Source organism: Silene latifolia, chromosome 11, assembly GCF_048544455.1.
Source record: "Silene latifolia isolate original U9 population chromosome 11, ASM4854445v1, whole genome shotgun sequence".
Taxonomy (NCBI): Eukaryota; Viridiplantae; Streptophyta; class Magnoliopsida; order Caryophyllales; family Caryophyllaceae; genus Silene; species Silene latifolia.
Genome location: NC_133536.1, coordinates 132,069,868 through 132,091,869, shown reverse-complemented (window position 1 = coordinate 132,091,869; position 22,002 = coordinate 132,069,868). Strand labels below are relative to the sequence as shown.

Below are 22,002 nucleotides of genomic sequence, written 5' to 3'. Positions count from 1 at the left end.
CTTATACTTTGTTTTTATGCTTTCATATTAGCATGCATGTTACATAGATCACATAAACATCAATTTATGAGATAAATTAATTTTATTAGAGAGTCTAATATGGATCTATGATCTTTCAAGTGGTATCAGAGCATAGGCTTGTAATTTGCATGTTGATTTTAAGCATTTTTATGAATTATGAGATAATTAGTAAAAACTCAAAAATTGTGTTAGAAGAGGTTTTGGCACGAAATTTTTGGGACATGCATACCTACTGATCTCAAAAGGTTTGTGGAATTTTTTGGTGATTTGTCAAGTAATTTTGCTAATTTTAATGATTTTTGGTAGAAAACCGAGTCAAAATGTCGCATTTTAGTGAAAAATTGACTAAAATTAGTTAAATGTTGATTCGGTGCATGGCCTTTTTATGGTATTTCATGCATGTTTTCTACTGATTGTATGCAAAAGGTTGAAGGTTGGTTCGAAATTTTGCATGTTTATTGATTTTTTGAGTAAAAAGTCGATAAAAGTCAAATTAATTAATCATAATTTCGAAATTTTTGATTCTGCCCATGATAAATTTATGTACATTTAATAATATTATTTAAATGTCAAAAGTGATTTTGCATGTGTGTTTTCACTTTGTTTTGATGATTTATTGGTTTTAGTGGTTAAAAACCGATAAATATCGATCTTTTTCTTCACAAAATTTATCCGAAATTTTTGGGCAATTTTTATGACTTTTTGGTGTTCTTGGGAGTGTTCCAGAATACTAAAAATTTTTGTTTCAATTGTTTGGGTAATTTTTCAATTATTTTGGATTTTTACTTAAATATTATGATTTTTTTTTCCGATTTAATTAGCAAATTATCACCAAACCAAACTAATAATTTGTCATAAAATTAGTGAGGACTAATTTTGAGGTTCAAAACAGTTTGGACTATTAGTTTGGACTTAAATGAGATTTAAGAGTTAATTATTGATTTTTACATGTTAAAAATCGATTAAATCCACAAAAACCGAGATGGATACCAATGAATGATAGGTAGGGCGATTTTGGCATCATGTTTACAGCATTTTAAGCATATTTATTTAAGTTGAATGAATGATTGTCATTTATTTAAAGTATTTATCTTTTGTACCTAGTATGGCCTAGTTAATTTTAATCGTTATTACCCCAAATGAATGGGAATATCGATTTGTTTGTAATTAAATACGATCTCGTATCGTCGGTTTGTAATTAATTAATAGTTTTATTCATTTTATTAATTAATGTATAATAGGAATAGCTATGTAATTAATTTGTAATAGTTATTTTACCGGCGTTTCCAAAAGACGGATTACAACGAGACGGAGTCTATTTTTGGAAGGTGTTCCAAATCCCACAAGGAAGAGCCACTTAAGGAATGAAGAGGCAAGGGACCAAGGAGTTGGTTTCCGAAGTGTAATAGACTAGTTGTTTATTAACTAGGAGGCCATACTAGGATTTATTCATATGCTTACATGTTTGCTTGTTTTATTTTCGCGCATGCCAAAATCGCCATTCACATGCATTTTATTTTTCGCGGTTGTCAATTCACGTCATTTACATTCACCGAATTAATTCACTTATAAGGAATTTATGACTAAATTGACAAGATCTCTCACTTAACTAAAATTGAGATTAGCCTTACCAATTAGTAACACCTATGAATCTCTTGTTCATTAGAGCCACGCTCGCCCAAGCGGGGTGTTCTCTTTTTACCTTGGGTAAGTAGGGTGGTAAGCGGTTATCACACGCCAAAATTGGTTGGACTCAACGGGATATAAGACGGTCTTGTGTTCCGGGGCTAGTAGATAAATTTGAGGAAATTTGTCGACCAAGAGTTCTAGAGGTAGAATTAGTCAACGTGACTTACCGAATTTACGCAATTATGGGATGTTTCGCCCAAGCGATGCTCATTTTTGTTTAATATTTGGGTCTTGGAATCATTTATATAATTTAGTGGGAGGTCATTATATAAATGCTAAAACTTGCTAAACATGTTTTTACAAGTAATTTTTAAAACAATGAATGTTAATTTTCCCTTTTTGTTGTAGCATTTTAATTCGCAATGGCAACTTCATCAACTCCATCGACTACTTCACTAGGCAAAGATTCATGGCTAAGGTCCGTAATGGACAAATGTATTTTAAAAGATGACGGTAGTAACTTTCTTGAATGGGAATCCAACATCAAAAGTGCCGCGTTGTCCGACAATGTGCTCACTTACTTGACCGATGCTCCTCCTATTGAGCCCGGTGCAAGAGCTTCATCGGCGGTGCGGACCGCCCATGATGACTATGTGAGGATGTTGAATGATATCAAGAATGTGTTGATATGGTCAATATCGCCAAACCTCAAGCTATCATGCATTTCTTTAAATGCTTACGAGATATTCACTCGTATGATCACTATGTTTTCACAAACACCTAAAGTCCGTCAATACGATGCGGCGGCACGCTTCTTTGAAGCTAAGCTTGAGAGGGGCCAAAAGGTTGGTCCCCATGTCCTTAAAATGGTCGAATATGTTGACATCCTAGAGCGTCTAGGGTGTAAGATTCCTAAAACTCTTGTGGTGGATCGTATCCTTCACTCACTCCCCACCAAGTTTGCCCACTTTAGGGTAAACTACAACATGAATGGTATGGATAAGAGTTACCATGAAATTCATGCACTCCTCACCCAAGCGGAGAGGGATATGGAGGCTAGTGGGAGTGAAAAGGGAGATGTTTTAACCATGAAGTTAAAGAACATGTCTCTTGGAGTCAAGAAAGGAAAAGGGAAAGAAAAGTCCCAATTCAAGAAATCGTCAAAGAAAATTGACAAGGGAAAGGGAAGGCCGTTGTGAATGGCAATCCCAAGGCAAAAAGTGTCAAGCTCTCCGAGGCCGAATGTTTCCATTGTAATGGGAAGGGGCATTATAGGAGGAGTTGTCCCAAATACTTGGAGGATCTCAAGGAAGGGCGTGTGACGCCTATTGGTATGATTTCCTCTCTCTATGTGATAGACGTTAATTATGCTTGTACTTCCACTTGGGTACTTGATACCGGATGTGGCTCTCACCTTTGTAACCATTTGCAGGGTATAAGGGACGTGCAAGCACTAGCAAAAGGTGATGTGGATCTCCGCATGGGCAATGGAGCTAGAGTAGCCGCCGTTGCCGTAGGGACCTATGTGCTCACTTTAGCTAGTGGTTTAGAGTTGTATTTAAATAAGTTATTTTGTACCAACTTTAACTAAGAACATCATCTCCATTTCCGCGTTAGACGCGGAAGGCTTTTGTTTTATGATTAAGGACAAGTGTTGTACTTTTTGTTTAAATGATGTGGTTTATGGCAAGGCCATTTCAATTGGAGGCATTTATGTTTTAAATGATGTTAATGACGTTTATCATATGGAAACTAAAAAGCTCAAAAAGGGTGATCCAAACGAATCCTACCTTTGGCATTGTCGTTTAGGCCACATAAACGAAAGACGCATTAAGAGACTTGCTTCATCAAAAGTGCTCAAACCATTTGGTTTCGAATCTTATGGTACATGCGAGTCTTGCCTTTTAGGCAAGATGACTCGTGCACCTTTTTGCGGGAAAAGGGACACGAGCTAGTGAGGTTTTTGCTCTCATACACACGGATGTGTGTGGACCATTAACCATCACCGCTAGAGGAGGTTTTCACTACTTCATTACTTTTACCGATGACTTAAGTAGATATGGGTATGTCTACTTAATGAAGAACAAAAGTGAAGCCTTTGACAAGTTCAAAGAGTTTCAAAAGGAAGTAGAGAACCAATTGGATAAAAAGATAAAGACTCTACGGTCCGACCGTGGTGGTGAGTATCTAAATATTGAATTTGATTCACACCTAAAAGATTGTGGTATAGTATCACAATGGACTCCTCCCGGCACACCGCAATTAAATGGTGTGGTCGAAAGGAGAAACCGAACTTTACTTGATATGGTTCGGTCAATGATGAGTCTAACTGAGCTTCCTAGTTCATTTTGGGGTTTTGCCCTCTTGTCTGCATATTTTCACTAAATCGAAGCCCGACTAAAGCAAAATGATAAGACTCCATATGAGATATGGACAGGGAGAGTCCCTCATTTGTCATTCATGCGTATTTGGGGTTGTGAAGCGTACGTTAAGATCAAGTCGACAATAAGCTTGCACCCAGTGTCGACAAATGTCTTTTTGTAGGATATCCAAGGGAAACACGTGGCTATTACTTCTACAATAAACACGAGAACAAAGTGTTTGTGGCTCGTGATGCTGTCTTCCTAGAAAAGGAGTTTATTTCTAGGAGACAGAGTGGGAGAAAATTTGAACTTGAAGAAGTTCGAGAGCCACAAACCGAGAATGAGGTAGAGGAGAACGTGGAGGATAGCATTCCCTCTTCCTCTGAAACGGTAATTATTCCTAGAAAGTCAAGTAGGATTTCTAATCCACCTGATCGCTACCTTGGTAACATCGAAGAGGATGGTGTTTTGTTACTTCTTGAGAGTAATGAACCCACTACCTATAAATCGGCCATGTCTAGTCCCGACTCCTCGCTTTGGCTAGAGGCCATGCGGTCCGAAATGGATTCCATGTACGAGAACCAAGTATGGGACTTGGTGGATTTACCTGAGGGAGTGCGACCTCTTCAGTGTAAATGGATATACAAAATTAAACTCGGCGTGGATAAACATGTGGATGTTTACAAAGCTAGATTGGTGGCAAAAGGTTTCACCCAAGTTCATGGTTTACACTATGACGAAACCTTCGCTCCAGTCGCTATGCTAAGGTCCATTAGGATAATCTTAGCGGTTGCCGCATTTCATGATTATGAGATTTGGCAAATGGATGTCAAAACCGCCTTTTTGAATGGGATTCTAGAAGAAGAGGTGTACATGATACAACCCGAAGGTTTTGTGGATACATCTAACCCTAAGAAGGTGTGTAAGCTCAAGAAGTCCATTTATGGTCTTAAGCAAGCATCTAGGAGTTGGAACCATCGCTTTGATCATGTCATTAAACAATACGGATTCACTAGAAGTGTGGAAGAACCGTGTTTATACATGAAGTTTAGTGGGAGTAAGGTTGTATTCCTTGTCCTATATGTGGATGACATATTGCTCATTGGGAATGACATTCCATCGCTCACTTCCGTTAAGGAGTGGCTAGGGAAACACTTCCAAATGAAGGACTTGGGAGAGGCACAACGAATCTTAGGTATCCGGATCTATAGGGATAGGTCCAAGAGGATACTAGCATTGAGTCAAGAAGCTTATATTGACAAAGTTCTTGACCGGTTCAATATGAAAGACTCCAAGAGAGGATTTCTACCTATGGGCCAAGGGATTACTTTGAGCAAGTCACAGTCTCCCTCTACCCCTAAGGAAATTGAACACATGAAGACCGTCCCTTATGCTTCCGCTGTTGGGTCTATCATGTATGTTATGATTTGCACTCGTCCCGACGTTGCGTATGCCTTGAGCATGACAAGTCGGTATCAAGCCAAGCCTGGTGAGAGTCACTGGATAGCCGTAAAGAACATCCTTAAGTACTTGAGAAGAACTAAGGATTCGTTCTTAGTGTTTGGAGGAGAAACCGAGTTGTGTGTAAGAGGTTACACGGACGCAAGTTTCCAAACCGATCGGGATGACATGAAATCCCAATCCGGCTACGTGTTTATGCTAAATGGAGGAGCTGTTTCTTTGGAAGAGCTTCAAGCAAAGTGTTACTGCGGATTCTACAACAGAGGCCGAGTACCTTGCGCGTCGAGGTCTGCGAAGGAAGTCATTTGTTTGGATTAGGCAATTCATGGAGGGGCTAGGAGTAGTCCATTCCGCCAAAGATCCTATCACTCTATATTGTGATAACGGTGGAGCTATTTTTCAAGCCAAAGAGCCTAAGTCTAGTAACAAATCTAGACACATTGAAAGGAAATACCATGTAATTAGAGATTATGTGGAAAGGAAGGAAATTGACATTTGTAAGGTTGGGACAGATGACAACATTGCCGATCCTTTAACCAAGCCTTTATCAAAGGCTAAGCATGATGGTCATGTCGTCTCTATGGGATTGAGACGAGTACCAGATTTTCTTTAGATTATGGATATGTAATAATTGGATAGTGTATCTTTTATTATATATATGATAATCATATTCATTGTTTTCGTATTCATTCTTTTATGAATTTTTATTTAGTGTGACTAAATTTTAATACCTTGTTTATCTGAATAAGTTGTGGAGACAATGTTGAACACTATTCAAGTGAATAAGATGAACATTGTATTTTGTCCCTAGTCACTTAATGAGGTGACGTCTCGGAGTGACTAGATTGTAAGTCGATTGATGGTTGTTCAACACCATAAGGTCATATGTGATGACTGGTCGATTACATAGGCAGAGTGTGTGACACTTTGCCGGACAGTGACCATTTAGAGAGTCCCTAAGTTCTATTATAGACGCCTGGTCGTGGCGGGGATCTCTAAGATGTTCTAGTGAGTCGATTCTTTTGACTGGAGACTATTATCCGAGCGGTGCGGTTTCCGAGTGACTTTGGTTTTTGTCCTAGGTCGTGCCGTGAAAGGAGGCCAAAAGGGCATTTACTAGGTCATGGTGAGTCAGTATTGTGCAATAGGATAGATAGGGCATACGAAATTGTCCACCCACGTTGGGTAACTATATCTCAAGGCCACTCGAGGAGTTAATGACTACAAATGCGTGGCCACGCTCGGAAGTAATCTGTGAGAGATTTTTCCGGTCGGGTAGTCACACTCCCGATCGAGAAAACCACTCGCGATGTGTTCATGTGCAAGTGCGACCTGAAAGACACCTTGCATTGAGTGGGAGATTAAAACGGACAAGAGAATTGGTAGCGCACACCTTGTGTCGGACAAGTGGGAGATTGTTGGAGTTAGTGTCCTCCACAATAGTGCGTTAACATAATAAATCTCATTAATAGAATATCATCGGATATTTAATTATTTGATCCTCGTCGGTTGATTAACGTAAATCGATAACGGTTGGCTGACTAGAGTTTGACGTTATTGTCGTGAGACGGCGGTGATCAACTGACCCCTTTCGGTCACACCTAAAGGAACGAACCCAAATTGATATCTAATTAATTGTATGAGATACAATTTATTTAGTCCCTTGATTTATAGACCAAGAGGTTAGTCGATTATTATTAGAGAGATTTCGAGTTGCGAACTCGAGGAGCGGCAGTTATTATTTAATTATGCGATAATTAAATAATAAGTTTTGGGAAACGGGTTTTAGTTAATTAACTGTTAATTTACTAAAATTGTACTAATTGATTAATGTGATTAATATTAGTACGTAAATAATATGTGTAGTGGTACACGTATATTTACAGAGTGAATTGGACGAATTTATTATGGAAGCATTTAAACATGATACGATGTTTAATATGATAATTACACGGATTTGTGCGACAAATATAAAAACCAACATGGACCCGTATATGGTCATGTGGACCGTGTAAAATAAGTGTAATGGATGATTACTCACATAATCATTTTACCTTATTTTGTATACTACCATAATTTATCTTATATAAGATTTTGCATGTGATGTAAGATGAAAAATATAAGACAAAGTTTATACACTCCATCACTCCATCATATTCCACCCGCCACTTCCCTTCCTTCACTCCATCTATTTATTCACTTCTTCACACTACCTTACTTACACATAATTCATTATGTTTTGCATGTGAAAAAGCTCTTCCTTCTCTCTACAATAATTCCTCTCTAGTATACTATTATTACTAAGAATAGTTAGTAATATTACTAGTATTATTATCAAGGGCACATATTAATAAGTTACTAGTTCTTACTTATTAATATTATTTGGGTTGTTCTTGGGTGCTACTTGGAGGAGACTTTCTAGTTGAAGGTTATACAAGGAGGATCATCCACATATATTTAGCTCAAGAACAAATTAGTAAGGAGAACTAATTTGTGCCCATTTTACCTTATATTCAATGTAAGGAAATTGTTTTTCCTTATACTTTGTTTTTATGCTTTCATATTAGCATGCATGTTACATAGATCACATAAACATCAATTTATGAGATAAATTAATTTTATTAGAGAGTCTAATATGGATCTATGATCTTTCAGACTCGTCCCTCCAAGTACCCATCTATGATTCAAACACCAACCTGCTAAGACTAACTGCTCACCATAGTGGATCACGGCAGACACAAAACAAAGAGATAACACAACAAAACAGCACAAGGTCAATAACTGAGATAACAAGTATAAAAGCAGACACAACACAACTACATCAATACAAACACAATACCTCCTCCAACCAACCACACACCTCTGACTGCCCGAAGGTCCAGTCTTGCCAGTGGGGGACCGCAGCCGCTCCCACCTAATCCACGCACAACATTTCGAGCGATAACCTATGTTCCTTAATGTGCACATCCCTTCTGTGGCGGGTTCCACAGAAGGCGAATCACGAGCATGAAGCCACTCCAACAAGTGACTCCATTCAGCGGAGGACGCACCTCGAGAACCGCAGACAATTAAACACAACCAGTTGTACAACCCACAATCACCAATTCCTATTCCAATACAATGTTAATCAATCGACCACAAACAACCATCAACAAAGACACTAAAACCACTATACAATAACAGTAGACACTCTAGACCATCAATAGTACTGAGTAGGCGAACCTACCTTTAGCAAACCACAGCGATTCCGCATCCGATTACAAGATAACAATCAACCATCAACACCACCTATAGCAACCATTATAACCATCTATTACTACTACCATAGCCATAACTAAAAACAAAGATGACGATGGCTATGATGACAATATACCTATACAAAGCAACCCGGCGTCAAGACCACTATCCGACTCAAGCATCCCATCCCGATGGTGTAACCATCCTCAAAGGCCTCAAGGAGAGGAACTATGGTGGAGGAGAAGTGGAATGACGACATTTAGGTTTTGGAAGAAAGGAGAAAATGATCTGGGTTTCACGATTATACGATTTATAATTGCCCGCTGCAAAACCATTACTCGATCGAGTAACACACTTACTCGATCGAGTGGCATCTACTCGATCGATCTCCCAAGCTACTCGATCGAGTAGCCTCAGCTAGATCGAGTAACATGCACACAAAGACCCTCATCGTCACAAGTTATCACTCTTAAGGTTTCTGAAGGTCAAGGTAGGTGTCAAAGGTCACTCAACGTCGGTTAACGGGTCCCTAAAAGGATGGGTGTTACAGGGTCAACCGTGTTATGGGGATGCGTTGTGACGGTTTTTGCGGAATTGTTTTTGGTAGTTTACATCTTAAATTCATTAATAAGAATAGTTTACAATAATACAATATTTAATTGATTGATTAGGTGTTGCATTTGTGGAAGAAGCTTTTTAATTATTTGATTGATTTGTGAAGAATTGCTAAAGGTAGGTTAACTACTCAACTATGTATAATTTCTAATTGGTGAATTGTTAAAAGATGAGCATATTGTTATAATTGTTGTCTTGAGCATCTTATAATCATATTATTGTTATTATTAGTTGGCTTTCTATTGTTGGTTGGTGTTGTGAGAGAGGACTGGCATTGCTATTGAGATTATTTGGTCGGCCAGACACGAGGATGTGGAAAAGTCGTGGTCCTGTGCGGTTTTGGTCGGCCAGGCACGATGGTGTTTGGGGTTTTGTCGTGGACCTTAGCAGTACAGGTATGGTGTCGGATGTGTTGAGTTTCGTTGTGGCACACGGTTTAGCCGTGTGTATGAGACGGTCTTTGGCTTGTGTTTCTTTATTATATCTTCTTGCAGGTTATCGTATTATTATTGTTGTTTAGTTATCCTGCTCAACCTCATGCTTGATCGTGTATTCGTGAACACCTATGATGAACCAAATATTGGGGAGCAGTGATACGTGCATTTTATATAGTCCTTTTTGGCCTTTTTATGCACGTATTTCTATGCTATTATCGTAGTTTTATGCTACGAAATTCCCCGAATATGGTACTTTGGTTTGTTTTGTCTTATTTGCAGGAATGGACCAGAAAGTAGTGAAATCGAGCCTTTTACCGTCCGTTTTGCATGCATTTGGAGGAAGAGTGAATTTGGAGCGGAAATGCAGCTGTCTTCGGATGCGTGAAGCCGTTTCGGGAGCTAAATAATCAAGTCAAAGCTGAAAACTAACGAACAAGTAGCTGCTGGAGTCATATTTCACTCGATCGAGTACTTTATTGGTCGATCGAGTGGTTTTAGATCAAATAATAAGTCGATCGAGTACTTTCTATGGTCGATCGAACAGTGTCTATTTAGTGTTTACTCGATGGAGTAGATTTTCTACTCGATCGAAAGGTTTGAGTCTGATTCTGCTCGATCGAGTGGTTTTAAATCACTCGATCGAGTGGTTTCTCTAATGGGCTCGGGCTTTTTAGTTTTAATTCTTCATTGGGTCAAATAAAATTCCTATTTTCTATAAATAGGAAAGAGGGACGTCATTTGTAACCCCCCCACATCTCTGATAATCGAATACACTGTTTTCGTTACTTTTCTCATGTTACTTTGTTCATCTCCAATTTCCGGATTTAATTCTGTAAATCTTTCTTTCCCTTTCCTCTTTAATTTAATTAATGTTTATTGTTCTTCTTCCCTTTATTCTTGTTCTTTATTTATTCATGTCTAGCTAAATTCTCCCTGCTAGGATTAGGGAATTTGATGGATGAATATTAATTGCTAATTAGGTTTGCGGATTTGTCGTTGTTGTTTTAGTCTATGTTGTTAATCACTGCTATAATTGTATCCTTCTAGTTGAGTCGACATAATTAGGCTTTTAATTTTGGTAAGCCTTGACCTGGACCGGAAGGTTGGAAAGGGTGAGACCTGCAGTGAACAATAGAATGCTTTAGTGAGGGCGGAAGCTTAGCTTACAATAGAATGCTAGTGAGGGCAACGAATATCTCCTTCCGGTCTCAATTCGCCCTAAAATACTACTAGCTTAGCTTCCGCCCTCACTAAAGCATTCTATTGTTCACTGCAGGTCTCACCCTTTCCAACCTTCCGGTCCAGGTCAAGGCTTACCAAAATTAAAAGGCTAATTGTGTCAACTCAACTAGCAGGATACAATTATAACAGTGATTAACAACATAGACTAAAACAACAACGACAAATCCGTAAACCTAATTAGCGATTAATATTCATTCATCGAATTCCCTAATCCTTGCAGGGAGAATTTAGCTAGACATGAATAAATAAAGAACAAGAATAAAGGGAAGAAGAACAATAAACATTAATTAAATTAAAGAGGAAAGGGAAAGAAAGAGTTACAGAATTAAATCCGGAAATTGGAGATGAACAAAGTAACATGAGAAAAGTAACGAAAACAGTGTATTCGATTATCAGAGATGTGGGGGGGTTACAAATGACGTCCCTCTTTCCTATTTATAGAAAATAGGAATTTTATGACCTAATGACGAATTAAAACTAAAAAGCCCGAGCCCATTAGAGAAACTACTCGATCGAGTGATTTAAAACCACTCGATCGCGCAGAATCAGACTCAAACCTTTCGATCGAGTAGAAAATCTACTCGATCGAGTAAACACTAAATAGACATTGTTCGATCGACCATAGAAAGTACTCGATCGACTTATTATTTGATCTAAAACCACTCGATCGACTAATAAAGTACTCGATCGAGTGAAATATGACTCCAGCAGCTACTTGTTCGTTTGTTTTCAGCTTTGACTTGATTATTTAGCTCCCGAAACGGCTTCACGCATCCCAAGACAGCTACATTTCCGCTCCAAATTCACTCTTCCTCCAAATGCATGCAAAACGGACGGTAAAAGGCTCGATTTCACTACTTTCTGGTCCATTCCTGCAAATAAGACAAAACAAACCAAAGTAGCATATTCGGGGCATTTCGTAGCATAAAACTACGATAATAGCATAGAAATACGTGCATAAAAAAGCCAAAAAAGACTATATAAAATGCACGTATCAAATCTCCCCAAACCAAACCTTTACGCGTCCTCGAGTAAACTAAATGCAAACTAATGGAACAGAAAAGATAAAGTAAAGGAAGAAAAAGAGTAAGGAAAGGAATTACTGATTAAGAGATCCGGAAAAGAATGGTGGAAAAGTGTTTAACAGTGAAAAGAGAGAAGGAAAAGCATGAAGTGTGATAGAAGCGTCGTCCTAGTAGTATCCAGGATAATTATGACCTAATCCCGACTTCCTTTATATAGGGAAGTCATTATTAACACAAAATAAACCTAACACGGGTTAAAAATCCCGAGTATAATAGCTAAATACTCGATCGAGGACTTTTATATCACTCGATCGAGCAAAACAAAGCTAAAACCTCTCGATCGATTACTTTTGGTACTCGATCGAGCACTTATTAATTAGGCACTACTCGATCGAGTAGAAAAAGGGGTCGATCGAACACAATTGTACTCGATCGAGTGGTTTTCAGCGCACAATTCCAGCTTCGCGCACTGAACTTCAAACGGCTGCCATTTCATCGTTACTTGGGCAAACAGGGCGATTCCGGTGGTGTTGGAAAGCTAAGAGGACAAAATTTCATATCCAATTAGAATCGCCTGAAAATCTATTGTAGAACTCGATATATGGCTCTTCAAATTAGGCACTAGCAATTTGAAGTTCTTCCTTTGCTCGCCTAGCTAACTTACTTCTTTGCGCATCTCAAAATAGTAGTCTTAAGCTCCGACTCAACTCATCTCCTTAATGCATGCATAAGGACATGTTTTAGGCTTGATTATGCTCCTTTCCGATTCATTCCTGTAAATAATACAAGAGAAACCAAAGTAGACAATTCGGGGCATTTCGTAGCATAAAACTACGATAATAGCATAGAAATACGTGCATAAAAAGGCCAAAAAGGAATATATAAAATGCACGTATCAAATCTCCCCAAACCAAACCTTTGCTCGTCCTCGAGTAAACTAAATGCAAACTAAGGGAACGGAAAAGATAACTCAGAGCTAGCTACAAATGCCCACTTAAACCAATTTAATGCAAGCAGACTAACACTTATAGCAAAGTAGTCAAATGCAAACAAGTTATAGGATGTTTATAAAATAGCTGAACTGTCGACCTTGCAAGAACTTTAATAATGGACTCTCACGGGTAACTCTTCTCTCATGAAGCAAAGAGTGAACATATATATGTAAGAGAGAAAGAAATATAGTCGCTCACCTAAACTACGACCCACATAGACATGTATGCAACCAATATGATAGACAATTCTAGCTACCCTACATACATTCCAACCAAACAAGGTCCGTCACAGCCGAGGGCTTACAAAAATATGGTAAAGTGAGGCAATGAGTAAGAAAAGGCAAAACATTTATGGGAATGTGGAGGTATAGACGGCCAAGCTAGTGCCTAAACAAAACCATATAACAACATCCATTTCCAACTCAATTATGAATTAAGCGCATATGCCCTTCATTTGGCACAAAACTCACCAAACCGAACTGAATATACTCCTGAATAAATGTAAATAAAGCATAGGAGCAGAAACCGTCTCATCAAACAACATCTTTTTTTCCTTTCTTTTTTCATCACGGTTTATTTTTTTTTCGTCTTTTTTTTTCGAATTCTTTTTTTTTTTCTTTTTCACGTTTTTTCCTTCTTTTTTTTTTCTTCATAAATTACCAACTCCAAATCAGTGGATACAAGCCAAACTCGGCACAATAAAATATATACCGCAAAAACATACACTAAACTAGCTTGGCAAGGCAGGCTAAATTTGGAATGTAGCTAAGGGTCAACAGGCAAATTTGGCTAATGTGGAGTTAAATGGGTAAAAATGAAAGAAAGTGAAATTGTAACCACCTCCCTACATGTGACACCAACCACTAACCCGAATGTATGTAGGCAAAAAGCAATTGAATTTCATATATGTGCAAATTGATGAACATGCTATGCAAGGAGTAACTACTCACAATCCTACATGAAACTGGTCACAAATGACACCAGTTTATGCGGCTCTAAATCTTAGAAATTATAAGTAGCTTGCCAAAACTCCAGGTCAAGTCTATTCGTTCAGCTAAATTTCAACATAAACTCGTAGATATGCAAAAGACAAAGCTAAAAGAATATATAATTCAATGCAAGGCTTAAGCAAAAAGACAAATGCAGTGCAATTTCATCATTGAAATTTACTGTTCCGACTCAACCTATATGCTAAAATAAACGTGAAAATTTTTAATTTTTCGAGAATTTTTAATTTTTATGAGATTTTTGAATTGTATAAAAATAAACAATAATGCATACAGAAATTAAACGTGACAACATATATGCAGTAAAAACATAAATGCAGACACAGATATGGATGCATATACCCTCCCCAAACCGAATTGTACAATGCCCTCATTGTACACAACAACTAACAACAGCAGCACAAATAGGGGAAAGGGAAAAATTCAAACTAAAAGAGAAAGAGTGTAGATGCGGAAAACTCACAAGATACGCGAATAAGGTGCCTCCCCAAACCAGCCAGCAACGTGGGAGGTCACTAATAGCTGCAAAACATCGTCACAGGAAACTAATCCAAGCAAAGGGCATCTTAAACAGCTCGATCCTGGAAGAATAATGGTCGATCGAGTGGTTTCTCCTTGGCAGGTACTCGATCGAGTAGAATAAATGCTCGATCAAGTGATTTCAGCCGAAAAAGTTCTCGATCGAGTACAAAAAGTACTCGATCGAGTCATCCTCAGTGGATTCCTGCAAAGACGCATCAAAACAGCCCGCAAAACTAACAAAACAAGCATAACTGATATAGTCTATGGTATGAAAACCATTTATTACAACTAAACTGAAAAGAAAAGCAATGTTTGAAAAAACAACTAAAAATAAAATCTTCGGGTTGCCTCCCGGGTAGCGTCAGCTGCTCCAGTCAGTAAGAATCAAAGCAACTCAAAGCTCTTAACAGTAGATCATATAACTGCGCATGTCCTACACAAGAGCATAAGTAGCACCAAAGTATAATAGAAACATAGGAAAATAACATGTATAAATGTTTAAGTCTAACAAATTTCCTATGAGAGCTCCTAAATTTTTCAACAAAATAAAGGAGCTCGGGAGCAATCAACAATAATTTAAGGCTCCGTTTCAGATTAACAAAGTTGTGACGACAAGTACGGCGAAAAACTATTAAATTACTTGTCCAACTAGGAGGGGGTATCACATTAAAATATGGAGCATGAGTCAAATGAGGCAATGTACTATTTAAACAAACAATAATATAATTATTGTCAACTACCTTGGTTTGGTCGCTCTTAGTGATGGAATTATCGACAAAGGAAGATATTACCTCTTATGTGCTATGAGCGATCACTGACTCAACTGTCTTCTCATCACCCTCCTTGGTGGAATCCGTCCCCTAAATCGAAGCCCCAAGTGCATCCAGCTCGGCCTTGAAAAGGGGCGATTCACCGTAACCATTATCATCATCAAAATCGTCATCTAGAACGAGCCTAAGTGACGTTTCATTGCTCTCTTTGGCCAAATCAGTTGATCGAGTGGAATTATTACTCGATCGACAACTTTCCTCTTGATAATCACTCGATCGAGCACAATGAACTGCTCGATCGAACGTTTTCTCTGGAAATCCACTCGATCGAGCACTATTACTAGCTCGATCGAGTGATCTTTGAAGTGCATCGCAGAAATATTCATAACTCGCTTCATTTTCGGATAGATCTTCGTAATCCGAGTCATCCAAATCATTAATAGCGCTAGGCAACTCGGGTCCTTCATGGGAAAGACCACTCTTGGTGTAGGTAAAGTATACCTTCTCTGGTTGCCCAATATTTGACTCAGCAGCTAGCTGAGCTATTTGAGACTCCAGCTCAATTAGTTGAGCTTCTTTACGTCTATCATCTTCTTGCACTCGGACTGCAAGTGCCTTCATCAAAGATTTCAGCTCCGCAATCTCTTCTTTCTGTCTATCAGGAGGAGAAGCTTGTTGTTGCGGTGGCCAGATAAATGGAGGCTGTTGGTAGCCTCGTTGATAGGGTAGATATGGCGGCACAACTACAGCGGAATGGCTAGCTTGTCTACGGTGCTTGAACGCGTAGACCTCATTGTTCTCCGCCATGCACATGGCTGCATTGTGCTCAGCAGCACCACATCTCCCGCAGTAAATCACCTGCTGTGCCATATAATGGAACATAGGTGACGGGTCAAAGGTACTCAAGCCTTCCCTTTGACTATATTTTACCTAGAACTGTCTAGGTAGAACCTGTAGGGCCTATCAAAACAGCACTAAAGAAGAGTCAGAGCCATTGCTTCAATTATCAGACGAGGACGTGCATGATGAACTAGAGTATTGGAAGCAGGCTGTATATGGCTATGTTTTGGGAGCCAACCCACCCATGGCGGTGCTAGAAGGATATTTGAGGAGGATATGGCATAAGCATACCATAGACAAGATTTCATTCATGCCTAATGGGATATTTATTGTCAGATTTCACACGAAAGACATGCAAGACCAGTTATTGAACGCAGGCCACTACTTATTTGATAGTAAACCCGTCATAACTAAGCCATGGCAGGAGAATGTGGCACTGGAAAAAGAGCATGTTAAAAATGTACCAACATGGTTAAGGTTGCATCATTTACCATTGAAATTTTGGGGACAAAGCTTGCCAAAAATTGCAGGACTGGTAGGTAAATTTATCCAAAAGGATAATGCAACAGAGATGAAAACTAGATTAGCCTATGCTAGAGTTCTGGTTGAGGTGCAAATTGACCAAAAATTTCCTGAAATAGTTAAATTTAGTGATGAAAAGAAGCAATTGGTGGAGGTTAAACTTGAATATGAATGGAAACAAGTGCTCTGTACTAATTGCAAGGCACTGGGGCATGATCACAACACCTGCAGAAAAGGGAAAAATCAAACTACTCAAAAAGTCCAATCAATTAAACCTGTTAAACAGGTTTGGAGGAAAGTGGAGAAGCCAAAAACTTTAGATCAGGCAAGTTCTGAAAACCCTTTAATCACACCTAGAGTCCCTGCACCCAGGGTGGAGGAAGAGCCTGTTCTGGTCCAGATTAAAGAGTTCCCCCCATTGACAATGCATACACCAGTAAAAGAAGGAGGGACTACTGTAGTGCTATGTTCCTGATTCAGCAGAGAAGGGCACTAGTTCAGAGGGACACCTCATCCATAACCCTGATCAATGATTAAGCTAGGGTTTTGGAATGTGCGAGGTATGAATAGGAGGAGTAAGCAGAAAGTTATAAATAGATTTCTGATAAATAATAATGTTAATTTCTTTGCTTTATTAGAGACAAAAATCAAACCAAATAAATTGCACACAACCATGAATTCTGTGGCAGGTTCATGAATGGGATATGACAGTGCTTCATAAGAGTACCAACAAATGATTATGGTCTATACTTTCAATGGAAGCACTGAGAGGCAGTCTCTTAGGGCTAATTTAAGCAGACTGGCAAATAACATTTCAGGGCCATGGGCCATTGGAGGAGACTTCAACTGTGTTTTGACCGAGGATGAAAGAGTGGGAGGCTCCTTTTCTAGGCAGGATGCAGAAGACTTCAGGCAATGCTTGCATCAATGTGAAGTGATAGATAGCCCGACCATGGGAGCTCTATACACATGGAATAACAAACAATGCCCTGTTGATAGGGTGTATATTAGACTGGATCGTTTCCTGGTGAACCAGGAATGGCTCAATGAATTCCCTCTTTTGTATGCACATTTTTTGCTTGAGGGGACTTTTGATCACACTCCTTGTGTGGTACAGGCTAATCTACCTGATGAAAAGAGATCCAGACCTTTTAAATATTTTAATATGTGGAGTCTGGCTTCCAACTTTAAAGAGATTGTTCAAGTTGGATGGAACTGTATGCAGACTGGAACTAAGATGTATGAGCTAGCTAGGAAATTGAAGAATCTGAAGCAAGGGCTCAAGCAGCTGAACAAGACCAGGTTTGCTGATATTGAGAGCAATGCTGAGGTGGCTCTCACTAAACTATAAAAATTACAGCAAAGCTTAGGAGTGAATCCTCAGGACCTAGGCCTAATTCAACATGAATGTGAGGCTAGAGAGAGCTACCAGCAGCTGGCTGAAGCTCAGAACCAGTTCCTGCAACAAAAAGCAAAGATGAAATGGAATGCAGATGGGGATGCAAATACATCATTCTTTCATGGGATTTTGAAAACTAGGAGGAGACAAAATCAGACAGTCCAGATTACTGATCATCAGGGAAATCAACATACTGATAAGAAGGGTGTTCAGGAGAGTTTTCTAAGGTTCTATACCCAGCTGTTAGGCCAGTCTCACCCCACAACTCCTGTCAGCTCCAGAGTAGTACAGCAAGGTAACAAATGTGATGAGTCTCACCATCAGATTTTACTAACACCAGTTACTGATGAGCAAATCAAAAGCACTATCTTCAGTATACCAAATGACAAAGCTCCGGGTCCAGATGGTTATTCTAGTCAATTCTTTAAAGCTAGCTGGGACATTGTTGGAGGAGATGTATGTGCTGATGTCCATGAATTTTTTAGGAATGGCAAAATGTAATACTCCGTATTTATGAGTCTTTGGGTACTCTATCGAGTAGGCCTTACTCTGTCGAGTAAGGGTGAGTTGCGTTTTTGATGCGACCATAATTGGCGCATATTTAGCCCCCGAATTACCCTTGTTTTCATGCTTTTTAGTGCCTATTTGGGTCATTTCTTATCTTTAGTTCTTTGTTTTGCATATTCTTTGAGATTTTGATCCCTTGGTAGGAAAGGAGTAAGAATCTTGCATTTTCATGGCAAAACAAGGCTAAATTGATCATATTCAATGACCAAGCATCAAGGAGAGACAAGACTAGAAGGCCTTTGTACATAGCATAGTAGAAGAGCATTGTTGAGAAAAGGATCCTTGAGTCCCCAAGGAAATCCCCAAGGAATTCATGAAGAAAAGGGAAGAAAAAGAAGAAGGAAAGTCATTTGAACTACAATCCGAACGGATTGTAGAGAATCCGTCCGTCCTCGCCAATCCGAGCGTCCTCACCAGGAATCCGCTCGTATTCCCCATGCCCAGTCCGAGCGTCTTGTTCCTTGATCCGCTCGGATCGTCCACCCCAGATCCGGCCGTCCCGACTCCCGGCCCGCACGGATCACAACACAAAGACGATTTCGTTCTTCAAGCTACGAAATGAAGAAGCCCTTCTCTCGGACAATCCCGGAGGCTCCTTGCTCAACTTAAAAAGTGTAATTACTAGTTTAGCCCTTAGTTAACCCTAATGCATCCTCCCTAATTTTCACTATAAATACCCCATTAGTCTAATTAGAGGAGCATGTTCTTCTTATCAATAATTAGTGTAGTTAATATCAATCAAATCTCTCTTCAATATTGTAATCAAATATTAATCAAGTTTTAATCCAAGTTTTAGTTCCTTAATCTCTCTCTTGTTCTTACTTTATTTTGGGTAATTGAAGATTATTTGGGATATTATTGGGAGATTGACAACCTCTCAATCTAGGATTCAAGTACTTCTATTATTCTTGCTTTATTATTGGAATCATTAGTAGTTATAATCTCTTAATCCCTTTTTAATTATTGCTAATTACTTTCATTTATTCATCATGTTTTATTATGTTAGTATGATTGACAACCTTTCTAGCATGATCAATATGATAATGAGTGAGTAGTCTCTTAGCTAGGGTTTAATGGGTGATTAGGGGAAACCAACATGGGGAATGATTCATGCTTAAATTAATATGCTTTCATATCTTATTTGCTTGCTTGTTTTGATCTTAATGCATGCACATGTTATATTTGATGAAATGCTAAGCCTATGAATCCTTGCATTTACTATCATCTTCTATCCTTTCAACTTGACTTGTAAGACATAACCCAACTCGAGTCTTGTTAGACCATGCATGTGTTAAGTAGGGAAGATTAAGTCGACTTGTAGGTGTTGTACAATCCAAGAGATTCGGCTCCGGGACCCAAACTTTCCTAGGATTGTAAGATATAACCCAACTCAATCCATCACAACAATAATTGCTTGCTTATAATTTGAGAACATGTTTGTATGATAATATCCCATGATTCCCCTATGAACCCATGACACCCTAGTGCTTTTAATCAATTGTTTACACCCTTATTTCATTTACCTTGTTAGTTTATTTTCATTGCCATTTTAGTTTAGTAACCTTCTACATCAACCCAATTTGTGACACCCCTAGACACCGCTAGTTACAATAGAATCTTCATTTCAATACCCGTCCCTTGGGATCCGACCTTTACTTGCCTCTTTACTAATTGTAGAGTTGTTTGTGAAGTATAAATTGTGTTTTGTATCGACCATTGACCAACGACCACATATGCTCAATTGTGAACACCAAATGGCTCCGATCAAAAATGGCGCCGTTCTGTTTGGGACGGTGTTTAATTGATTTAAGATTTCTTTTATTGTTTTTAGTTGTGTCTTTTTCACCTTGGGGAAGTAAAACTCCTCAAGGTTTGTTCTAATTGTTTTTGAGTTGTTTGATATTTTGCATGTCTAGAAGGATACAAAGAGATTTGTTACCTTTTGACCGTGAAATCGAAAGAACCTTGACGAATAATAGGAGACTTGTTAGGAGGAATTTGGGAGGTGTTGGTGAAGTTGTTCAACCCACTAGTGAGTTTGTCAATCCTTTCGCAATAGAAGGAGAAGAGAACCCATTAAACAATACCACACAAAATCCACCTACAATGCCTAAATTCTCGTCACACTCTATACCCACCGAGGAGGATCTACCAAATGGTACTCCTACCCCACAACATCTTACCGGAAACTTTATTGCCAAGTCCGCCTTCATCCAACTAGTTGAGAGGAGCCAATTCTGGGGAATGCCTAGTGAGGACCCTCATTCTCATATGGAAACATTTTGTGATTATTGTGAAGCTATCTCTCAAACGGGCGTGACTCAAGACCAAATAAGATGGGTCTTATTTCCTTTTTCGTTAATCGGCACCGCAAAACAATGGTTGAAGGGCCTTGATAAGGCCACCCTTGGAATAGATTCTTGGAAGAAGCTAGCTCCAGCTTTCTACCAAAAATTCTACCCACCGGAAAAGACCAATATGCTAAGAGCTCAAATTACGGGTTTTAAGCAAAGGGATGAAGAATCTTTGTATGAAGCTTGGGAGCGGTTCAAAGGTATTTGTCGCTCATGTCCTCACCATGGACTTAGCGAATGGTTTTTAGTGCAACAATTTGGGAATGGTTTATATGAAGATTCAAGGAACATTCTCAATATGGGATCAAATGGAATGTTCACCGAAGTTGATGACAATCAAACATGGAACAAGATTGAGGAAATGGCGGTCCATAATTCGCAATATAGTAGGCCTCGCAAGGCTACTAGAGGAGGAAAGTATGAAGTGGACACCGTTACTCAATTGGGTGCTCAACTTAGTGCTCACATTGACACAATCAACTTGAAGTTTGAACAAGCTATGGCTAGACTTGAGGAAAGCTCAAAATCATCAAAGCATCATGTCAATGCCATGACGGCATCCTCATCAATCCCAAGCGGGATATGTGAGAATTGTGGAACCTTAGGTCATGACTCAAGTGAATGTAGGGGAACAACCGAGCAAGTCAATGCTTTCCAAGCTTACAAAAGCGGTACCCCTTATTCAAATTTTTACAATGAAAACACCAAGTTCCATCCAAATCTCTCATACAAAAGCCAAAATGTCCAAAACCCTCAAACAACATACACTCCACCACCCATGAGAAATCAAAATCAAAGACCCTTTTTCAATCAAAACCAAGGTTACCAAAATCAAAATCCATACAATCACCACAATGACCAAAGTTTTGATGTCCAAAAAGCGGTCCTTCAAATGCAAAAGAATCAACAAGAATTTTTCACCCAAATGCAAAAAGATAGCCAAGCAAAAGACACCACCATCAACAACATTCTAGCTCACACCAAGATGTTGGAAACACA

General features: G+C 38.9%; 1 protein-coding gene and 1 non-coding gene across 2 annotated transcripts; one reads left to right on the top strand and one right to left on the bottom strand.

Annotated features, from left to right (window-relative positions):
- Positions 1-16,405: 16,405 nt before the first annotated feature.
- LOC141614003 (uncharacterized) lies at positions 16,406-17,158 on the top strand. Its single transcript, XM_074432756.1, has one exon. It carries the CDS (start codon positions 16,406-16,408, stop codon positions 17,156-17,158), a length of 753 nt encoding a protein of 250 aa, XP_074288857.1.
- A 3,969-nt stretch (positions 17,159-21,127) lies between these two features.
- On the bottom strand, positions 21,128-21,234 carry LOC141616410 (small nucleolar RNA R71). Its single transcript, XR_012530759.1, has one exon. It is a non-coding gene; the product is annotated as a small nucleolar RNA R71 (small nucleolar RNA).
- Between the last annotated feature and the right edge of the window lie 768 nt (positions 21,235-22,002).

What these genes read in the sequence shown, in the direction of transcription:
- LOC141614003 (XM_074432756.1), top strand. Translation starts at nt 16,406, where the DNA reads ATGGCGGTGCTAGAAGGATATTTGAGGAGGATATGGCATAAGCATACC.